Genomic DNA, 10,029 nt, shown 5'->3' on the forward strand with positions numbered 1-10,029 from the left:
GCAGTGGCTGTACCAGAGCCCAGACCAGATGTGACCATCGAGCCACATAAGCTATTGGATAGATGGACCAGACTGAGGGCCCTCAGGATTTTATTGACCGTTGCAGAGATAGACTGCACAACATGAGAGTATTGGAGTCCAGCGGGGTGGACTTCACCACATTTCAATTCGAGGGCAGGGCCCATAGATGGTGGCAGTCCTATATTCTTAGCTGACCAACAGGTTTGCCTCCCTTGACTTGAGATCAATTCACACGTCTCTTTATGGAGAGATATATTCCACCCTATCAGAGGGAAGAACTACAGGGTCTGTTCGAGTGGCTCCAGTAGGGTTAGATGTTTGTGACCGATTATGAGGCCAGGTTCTCTGAGTTGTCCCACCATGCACTTATGATACTTCCCACCGATGCAAAGAGAGTGCTGAGATTTATTGCGGGCTTGCATTATGGTATTGAGGTTACTATGGACCGAGAGGTGGAGATGAGGATTCATTACGAGCAGGTTGTGGAGATAGTTCGGCGGATTGAGGGTATCCGCAACCAGGGCCAATTGTATACGACGGGGGAGAAGAGGCCTTATTCAGCACCACCGCCTTCTCGGTGTGCACCAGTGCGACCCTTTTTTAGTGCTATTCCAGAGAGCTCCTACCGTCCGCCAGCTATTCAGGGTTCTTCCAGCGGGTATTCAGGTCCCCAGGGTCAGACTCAAGGCAGTCATCTTCCACACTAAGAGGTTTCTATGAGTGCAGGGAGCTTGGTCACATGAGGATATCTTGCCCCAGGATTCGGGGAAAAGGCAGTGCAGCAGGGCCATCATCCCAAGATCACTACACCAGCTACTGCACCGGTCATCCGACCTGCTAGAGGCGCAGGGCAGGTGGGTAGGGGTCGCCCTAGAGCTAGAGGCCAGTCAGGTGGCGCTCCAGCTAGGTTCTATGTTTTTCCAGTCAGACCAGATGCAGTAGCCTCATATGTCGTGATCACATGTATTATTTCTGTCTGCAGTAGAGATGCCTCAATACTATTTTATCCAGGGTCTACACATTCATATGTTTCTTCTCTATTTTCTCATTATCTGGATGTCTCTCGTGAGTCCTTGGGTGCTCTTGTATATGTGTCCACGCCAGTGGGCGATTCCATTATTATGGATCGAATTTACCGGTCCTGTATTGTGACTTTCTGTGGTTATGAGACCAGAGCAGATCTTCTGTTACTCGGCATGACCAACTTTGAGGTCATCTTGGGCATGGACTGGTTGTCTTCATATCATGCCATTCTTTATTGCCATGCCAAGACTGTTACCTTAGCGATACCAGAGTTTTCTAGATTGGAGTGGAGGGGTTCATCTATCAGTGCATCTAGTTGGGTTATCTCTTTCTTGAAGGTCCGACACATAGTCGAGGAGGGTTGTTTCTCTTATCTGGCTTATATTCGGGATACCGCTGCATAGACTCCTATGATTGGTTAAGTGCCTGTGGTGTGGGAGTTCTCTGATGTGTTTCCTTCTGATTTACCAGGCATGCCACTAGATTGTGATATCGATTTCAGTATTGATTTGGCGCCAGGTACCCGGCCTATCTCTATTCCACCGTACCGCATGAATCCACAAGAGTTGAAGGAACAACATGAGGAGTTGCTGGAGAAGGGGTTCGTCAGGCCGAGTGTGTCGCCTTGGGGTGCACCAGTGTTATTTGTGAAGAAGAAGAATGGGAGTATGTGGATGTTCATTGATTACCGTCAGTTGAATAAAGTTACCATTAAGAACAAGTACCCGTTGTCGCGTATTGATGATTTTTTAACCAGTTGCAGGGTGCCAGGTTGTTCTCTAAGATCGACTTGAGATATGGATATCATCAGCTGAAGATTCGTGCTTCGGATATTCCGAAGACGGCTTTCCGGACTAGATATGACCACTATGAGTTTCTAGTGATGTATTTTGACTTGACCAAGGCCCCGACGACGTTTATGGATTTTATGAATCGAGTGTTCAAGCCTTATCTTGACTCATTTGTCATTGTCTTCATTGATGACATATTGATCTACTCGCGTAGTATGGAGAAGCATGAGCAGCATTTGAGAGTTATGCTTCAAACCTTGTGGGAACAGAAGCTATACGCTAAGTTCTCTAAGTGTGAGTTCTGGTTAGATTCTGTGACATTCTTGTTGCATGTTGCATCAGGTGAGGGTATTAAGGTGAATCCCAGGAAGATCGAGGCAGTCCAGAGTTGGACTCGTCCTACCACAGCGACCGAGATCAGGAGTTTCTTGGGGTTAGCAGGTTATTATCATCGGTTTGTGGAGGGCTTCTCATATATTGCAACACCTTTGACTAGATTGACCCAGAAGAGTTCTCCGCTCTGATGGTCCGATGATTGTGAGGTGAGCTTTCAGAAGCTCAAGACAACATTGACTTCAACACCGGTGTTAGTGTTGCCTTCCGGTTCAGGGATGTACACTGTGTATTGTGACACTTCACGCATTAGCCTGGGTTGTGTATTGATGCAGGAGGGCCGAGTTATTGCATATACTTCACGTCAACTGAAGCCCCACGAGAAGAGTAATCTCGTACATGATTTGGAGTTGGCCGCGATAGTTCACGCTCTCAATATGTGGAGGCATTATCTTTATGGAGTGTCCTATGAGGTTTACACCGATCATCGTAGCTTGCAGCATTTTTTTAAGCATATGGATCTTAATTTGAGGCAGCACAGGTGGCTTGAGTTACTGAAGGACTATGATATTACCATCCTTTACCATCCGGGCAAGGCGAATATGGTTGCGGATGCCTTGAGCAGAAAGGCTGAGAGTATGGGTAGTTTGGCATTCATTTCAGCAAAGGAGAGGCTATTGGCTTTGGACATTCAGTCCATGGATAACAGACTTGTGAGGTTGGATATCTCAGATTCCAGTCGAGTTCTATCATGTGTTATGGCTCAGTCTTCATTATTTGAGCGGATCAAGTCTCTTCAGTACGATGATCCGCACTTTTTGGTTCATTGAGAGACGGTACTACGGGGTGGTTCCAAGGAGGTTACTATCGGTGATGATGGCGTTCTGCGACTCCAGGATCGCCTATGTGTTCCTAATGTTGATGGCTTGAGGGAGAAGATTCTAGAGGAGGCACACAGTTCTCGGTATTCTATTCATCCAGGTGCTACGAAGATATATTGGGACCTGAGGCAACACTATTGGTGGCGGCAGATGAAGAAGGACATAGTTGAGTATGTAACGAGGTGTCTAAATTTCCAGCAGGTTAAGTATGAGAGCACCAGAGGTCAGGTGGCCTACTCCAGTAGATGGTTATACCAGAGTGAAAATGGGAGCAAATCACTATGGACTTTGTAGTTGGGTTGCCGCGGACGTTGAGAAAGTTTGATGCCATTTGGGTAATTGTCGACAGGCTGACCAAGGCGGCACACTTTATTTTGTTTGTGACTACCTACTCTTTAGAGAGATTAGCCTAGATTTACGTTCATGAGATTGTCCAGTTGCATGGTGTGCCTGTTTCCATCATTTCAGATAGAGGCCCTCAGTTCACTTCGCATTTATGCAGAGCAGCACAGAGAAAGTTGGGCACCCGGATAGAGCTCAGCACAACCTTTCATTCGTAGACCGACGGGTAGTCGGAGCGGACAGTTCAGATTCTGGAGGATATGCTCAAAGCGTGTTTGATTGACTTTGGAGGGCAGTGGGATCGATTCTTGCCTTTGGTCGAGTTTGCTTATAACAACAGTTATCAGTCTAGCATCGAGATGGCCCCATTTGAGGCTTTATATGGTCGGTGATGTCGTTCGCCCATCGGATGGTTTAAGCCCGACGAGGTTAGGTTATATGGCACTGATTTAGTGAAGGATGCCTTGGAGAGGGTAAAGTTGATTCAGGAGTGACTTTGCGCAATACAGTCCAGACAGAAGAGTTACGTGGATAAGAAGGTGCGCGATTTATCATTTATAGTGGGTGAGAAGGTTCTCTTGAAAGTCTCGGCTATGAAGGGTATCATGAGGTTCGGGAAGAAGGGCAAGCTGAGCCTAAGGTTTATTGGCCCATTTGAGGCGTTGAGGCGAGTTGGGGAGGTTGCTTATGAGCTTGCATTTCCTCCCAGTCTATCGGGAGTTCATCCGGCCTTCCATGTGTCTATGCTCCGGAAGTACCATGACGACAGGTCGCATGTGTTAGATTATAGTACGGTTCAGCTAGATGAGAGCTTGGGTTATGAGGAGAAGCCAGTTGCTATTGTTGACAGGCAAATTTGCCAGTTGAGGTCCAAGAATATTTGTGCTGTAAAGGTCCAATGGAGGGGTCAACCAGTTGAGGAAGCAACTTAGGATACCGAGGAGGACATGAGTATAAGATATCCACACTTATTCAGCACTCCAGGTATGATTCTAGACCCGTTCGAGGACGAAGTTTGTTTAAGAGGTGGAGAAAGTAACGACCCGACCGATCATTTTGGTTTCTAAATCCATGTTCCCCTAATTAAGACTTCCCGTATGTGCTTTTACTGTTTTATGACTTGCGGGGATGGTTGGTTTAGGTTTGGAAGAGTTCGGGTTGAAATTGGAACACTTAGTTCCTTAATAGTGGCCTATGATAGCCAAGTTTGACTCGATTCAATATTTTGAGTAAACGACATCGGAACCGAGATTTGATGGTTCCAATACTTGGACTTGGGAGTGTGTTCGGATAGGGTTTCGGGTGATCCGGGAGCATTTCGGCGCTTAATGTTGAAAGTTGGTTCATTGAAGGTTTTCTAGTTCTTTAAATTTGGTTTGGAGTAGACTTTGGTGTTATCGAGGTCCGTTTAGGATTTTGAGCCCGAGAATAGTTCTATATGGTGATTTATGACTTGTACGCAAAATTTGGGGTGATTCTGAGTAGTCTAAGTATGATTCAGCGCGTTCGGAGCTAGTTGAGAAGTTTGAAGTTCATAAGTTGATTCAATTTGGTTTTGAAGTGCAATTCTTAGTTTTGATGTTGTTTTATGTGTTTCAAGGGTTCGATCAGGTCCGTATTATGGTTATAGACTTGTTGGTGAATTTGGACGGGGTCCTGGAGGGCTCGGGTGCATTTCAGACCTCCCGGAGCTAAGTCCACAACTGCTGGAATGCTGGTTCTTGTTTCCTTCTTCGCGAATGCGGAAGGACCCTCGCGTTCGCGATGAAGGATTTGGGGACTGGTTGCTTTTGCTCTTCACATCCGCGAAGAAGAGGTCGCGTTCGCGAAGCTTCAAGACCTGTGGCCTTCGCGTTCGCGTAGAAGGGTTATGGGGCCAGGGGTCTGTGGGTCATTGCTCTTCTCGTTCGCGAAAGGCAGGTCGCGTCCGCGATGCTTGGGCTGGTCTAACCTTCGTGATCACGAGGACCCTATCACATTCGCGAAGAAGAGTTTTAGGGCTTGGGCAGGCTTTGCCTTCGCAATTGCGAGGCCTTTTTTGCGATTGCAAAGAAGGGGCAGCAGGGCAGAGACTTTATTAGGGTCGGGAATTTGGCTATTTTGTTCATTTCTCTCATTTGTTGGAAGATTTTAGAGCTTCTTGGAGAGGGATTTTCACCTAGCTATTGAAGGTAAGTGATTTCTATACAATGTAAGTTAAATACATAGATTATGAGTAACAGATTAGATCACGAAAATGATTATGGAATTGGGTAAAAATTGTATATTTATTTTTGTGAGGTTGTGGGTAAAAATTATTTACAAAATAATTCAAAATTCGGGCATGTGGGCCTGAGGTGAATTTTAGGAACTTTCCAAATTGGGTTGGGTAATCACTCTAATAGTTAAATTATGAACTTTTGAGCAATTATTGATTAGTTTGTATAACCTTTGGCTAGTTTCAGATTGTTCGACACCGACTTGAGACTTTTAGACTGATTTGTGGACCGGAAAGTAGACTTGGGAACGAGCTAAGTCTCTTGCCTAACCTTGTAAGAGGGAATTAACTCCATAGGTATTTAAATTATTATTTTCTACTAATTGTGGGTTCTACGTACGCACGAAATGACGAGAGTCCGTGCGTAGCTAAAATTCATGTTATGTCCGAGTAGACATAGGCATTTATTATGCTATTACTTGCACTTTGTGAACTCAATTTGCTAGTTTAGTTGCTTGAATTAATAAGTAAAATTTGGTTAAATATTATATTAAACCGAGCTTCATTACTTAGAGATTTGGTGGAATGTTTAATTATTTATAGAAATTTATATTCTTTTATGGGCTTACCTTGAAGTTGTAAATACATAATTTGTAATCCGAAGAGTTTCCCTATTCATATGGATCAGGTACAAAGCCTCAGCAATATTTATATATATATTATGGGATGCATCCATAGATCAAGCCGTACGACCTCGGTAGTGTATGTACACGATTATTATGGATCGGGTCGTACGACCTCGATATAACCCGTGCCTGTTGTCACTCAGAGTCTGATTATACTTGATATGTCTTTCATGACTTGAGAATTTATAAATACATATTGGCCCCTTACTTGTTGAGATTAGCACGTGATATTTGGGGACTTTTAATTATTATTTTGTTAAAGGATTATTTAATTATTGTCTCTTATTCCATTATTGATGTTGTATTTTATGCCTATTAAATATTCTTGTACATTATGTATATTTTTCACTAGTAAGTGTCGATATCGACCCCTCGTCACTACTTCTTCGAGGTTAGACTAGATACTTACTGGGTACACGTTGTTTACGTACTCACGCTATACTTCTGCACATATTGTGCAGGTTCTGAGGCAGGTGCATCTGGAGTTCGTTTGGGCACACATCCGCACTACCCAGAGGCCTAGTAGTGAGATGCTTCTCATGCTCTGTTTTGCAGCACCCAGAGCCTTCTCTTGTTATGTTTTATCATTTTTGTATATTCTGTTTCAGACAGTAGTTCTCAGAGAGTTTTATATATTCTACTAGATGCTCGTGCACTTACGACACCGGATTTTGAGAATTTTACTAGACACTCATGAGTTTTGATTATTTAATTCACTATCTTACTTTCACTTTTAGTTTATGCTTTATATTACTACGCTCACTTACTATTTTTTTCCTTATTAAATAAAAATAAAGATTTAAAAATATTAAAATGAGCAATTAAATGGGTAGTTCACCGTTGGCTTGACTAGCGGCGACGTTGGGTGTCATCACGGCTTGTAGTGATACTTGGGTCGTGACACTAAAATATAAAGGTTGCCCAAAAAATCACTTATTTTCTCTCTCCTCCATACTTTGTGTATATAGGCCTCGGAAGCGTGCGTGGTGGCCTTGCATGGCTATGAAAGGGTGAGGCTCTACTTTCTTGAATTTCCTGGAAATGACCAACAAGAAATAATATGATAGTATAAGTATAAATATTATCATACTTCTGGTGTCACGCCCTATAATCCCGGTAAGGTTGTAATAATACCTAACCCAACCCGTTGGACGACCTATAAGCATAAACCACAAATTTGATTATTTTAAAGCCATAAATAAGTCTAACAGAAATAATATGATAGTATACATATAAAGATGATAATACATAAGTGCAAAAATAATTAAAATACCCTTAGGAACTGGTGTCATGATGTTATGAGCTATTACAACTAAACCAGATAATAATTGTCTGAGACATAATACATATATTGCCCATATGAGAGACAAATAATGGGTAGATAATGAAAGGTGACTTAAACTTCAAGGAACTATGGACGATTAAGTAACTCTCACTACTAAAAAATCAGGTTTTCGCGACGGACAAATTCTGTAGCTAAACAGAAAAATCCGTCGCTAATCTCATTTAGCGACGGATTAGCAACAGATTATCAAATAATTCTGCTATCTACGAGTGTTTTAGTGACAGATTAACGACAACGTTCGTAGCTAATTCCAGTTTTTATTTTTTGTAGTGTCTACCTTGAGTCTCTAAGCAAACGCTCCTAAATAGCCTCATATGTCACACTGGTACCAAGCTCAAAACTTACATAAAAATGTGTAGAATTGTAGTATGAGTATATTGATTAGTACTCAATAAGTATCACTGATAATTACACCAATAAAGTAGTGGTGAAGGTTTAGTCAAAAAGATATTCATTTTTGCCTATGCAGTTCACATACATAACTGTAATAGAAATAAAGCACAAAAATCGCATAACATATATGCACAAATAGAGCATGTGATAGAAAAATACCTTATCCCAACTAACAAGTCGAATTCATATTGAGAATGTGTTGGCTCAAGTGAAGTTTTATTTTGAAGATTGACAAAGGAAGCTCAAGCATGAACCAGGTCCATCCCTATGTATATAGACACGGGCAGATTCGAGCATGAGGAATATACGTAAATGATATAATCTTAACTTGTTATATCTAATATCTCCTGATCGAAAAGGTTGCATAATTGATAAGGATAAGGACTCCTTACTCAAAGAGAACAGTATCCAAGATAAGGGAGGAGTTAGAAATTGAGGATAACTAGAACTCTTCCACCAAGGAAGAGTAGCATTAGAACTCTAGTTATTTCCAATTCTACTAACTCTATATATTGCAGGATGTTCTCATTCTATGGGCACGCACAAAAGCAGAAGTTAAACGTGAGTTGAGAGAAAAATAGCAAGGTATTTTGCAAACAATTCTTGTGTGATTGAAGTGTGCGAACCTGAAGCTACATGAACCAGATAGAAGAACCAGTTCCAAGTGTCTGTCTTTTATTCTAGTTCAATTATAGTAGGTGATTTTCAATTTGTACCTTTCAGCTTTATGTAGAGGCAATTGTAATAGGTTCCTCTGAGTATTTAAGTTAGAGTTAACTTGAAGTTGTTGCAACAGTTAGAGGCTGGTTGCCTCAACGGGATTAGAGTTAATCCTTAGGTTTACAAAGAGTTTTGTAAATGCTGTTTTGGGTCATTGATTTAGTGAAGTGTTGGGAAAAATCCTACTGAGTAGTAGGTCGTGGTTTTTTCACCTTTTGAGCCAGGTATTTTTCACATAATAATACTTGTGTTCTTTACTTTCCGCATTTATTATTTCAGCAACAGTAGGTTAAGGAACACTTAGAAGAACCAGGTCCTTCAGTAGTCAGTACACGCGAAAATCAGACACCACACATATCACCCCCCCTCTTGTGTGTCATTGACATATAAAACTTCAATTGGTATCAGAGTAGGTTATCCTTGAAGAGGCTAACACCTTAGGAGAAGATCAAGATGAGTGCACCACCTGAAAACTGGGAAGGGCAATCCACTGATAGGCCAGCACTCTTCAACGGCCAGTATTACTCTTGGTGGAAAAATATGAGGAGATATCACATCATAGGAGAAGACTATGAGCTATGAGACATTGTCACAGATGGACCACTGGCTACCATGAAGGTAAATGCCGAAGGAGAAGAGGTGCCAAAGACAAGACTTGACTGCACTGCTGACGACTTGAGGAAATGGGTGAAGAATGCTAAAGCCAAGAAATGACTTGTTTATGGACTCAGTTCAGATGAGTACAGTAGAATCCAAAGTTGTACCACTGCTAAGGAAATCTGGGACACTTTACAAGTGGCCCATGAAGGAACACCTTAAGTGAAGAGGTCCAGAGGAACTCTACTGTATTCTCAATATGAGAATTTACCATGAAGGAAGGGGAAACTATTCAAGAGATGTACACAAGGTTCACTACATTAACAAATGAACTAAAGTCTCTTAGAAGGAGTATTCCTAAAGAAGATAGAGTTGAGAAGATTTTGACAAGGGTTCTGCCTGTTACTTGGGAGAGCAAAATCACTGCCATTTAGGAATCAAAGAACATAGCCACTCTCCCATTGGATGAGTTAATTGGAAATCTCACTGCTTATGAACTTAGGAGACAAACTATGAAAATGGATGTACCTAAGAAGGAAAGGAGCCTGACACTCAGAATCACTGAAGGTTCTGATCTAGAAGATGATGAAGTGGCTATGATCACCAAGGATTTAAAGAAGTACTTGAGGAGAGGAAAGGGTCCTTCAACAAGTGGAACTATAGTACATCAAAAGTTCCTGAGAGGCAAACCAATGATGGA

The 10,029-nt window shown here is 42.1% G+C and overlaps 1 protein-coding gene across 1 annotated transcript; it reads left to right on the top strand.

Moving 5' to 3' along the window:
• Positions 1-335: 335 nt before the first annotated feature.
• Positions 336-9,763, top strand: LOC138909635 (uncharacterized). Its single transcript, XM_070200843.1, has 5 exons — positions 336-696; positions 781-1,404; positions 1,516-1,765; positions 2,050-2,191; positions 9,608-9,763. Exons 1-5 carry the CDS (start codon positions 336-338, stop codon positions 9,761-9,763), a joined length of 1,533 nt encoding a protein of 510 aa, XP_070056944.1.
• The last annotated feature ends 266 nt before the right edge of the window (positions 9,764-10,029 follow it).

The sequence above is a fragment of the Nicotiana tomentosiformis genome, chromosome 4 (assembly GCF_000390325.3).
Source record: "Nicotiana tomentosiformis chromosome 4, ASM39032v3, whole genome shotgun sequence".
Taxonomy (NCBI): Eukaryota; Viridiplantae; Streptophyta; class Magnoliopsida; order Solanales; family Solanaceae; genus Nicotiana; species Nicotiana tomentosiformis.

Excerpts from the sequence above, each read along its gene's own strand:
- LOC138909635 (XM_070200843.1), top strand. The coding sequence starts at position 336 with ATGTTTGTGACCGATTATGAGGCCAGGTTCTCTGAGTTGTCCCACCAT. Across the intron at positions 1,405-1,515 it reads CCGACACATAGTCGAGGAGG|GCATGCCACTAGATTGTGAT; the intron begins GTTGTTTCTCTT and ends CTGATTTACCAG. Across the intron at positions 1,766-2,049 it reads AAAGTTACCATTAAGAACAA|TATGGAGAAGCATGAGCAGC; the intron begins GTACCCGTTGTC and ends CTACTCGCGTAG.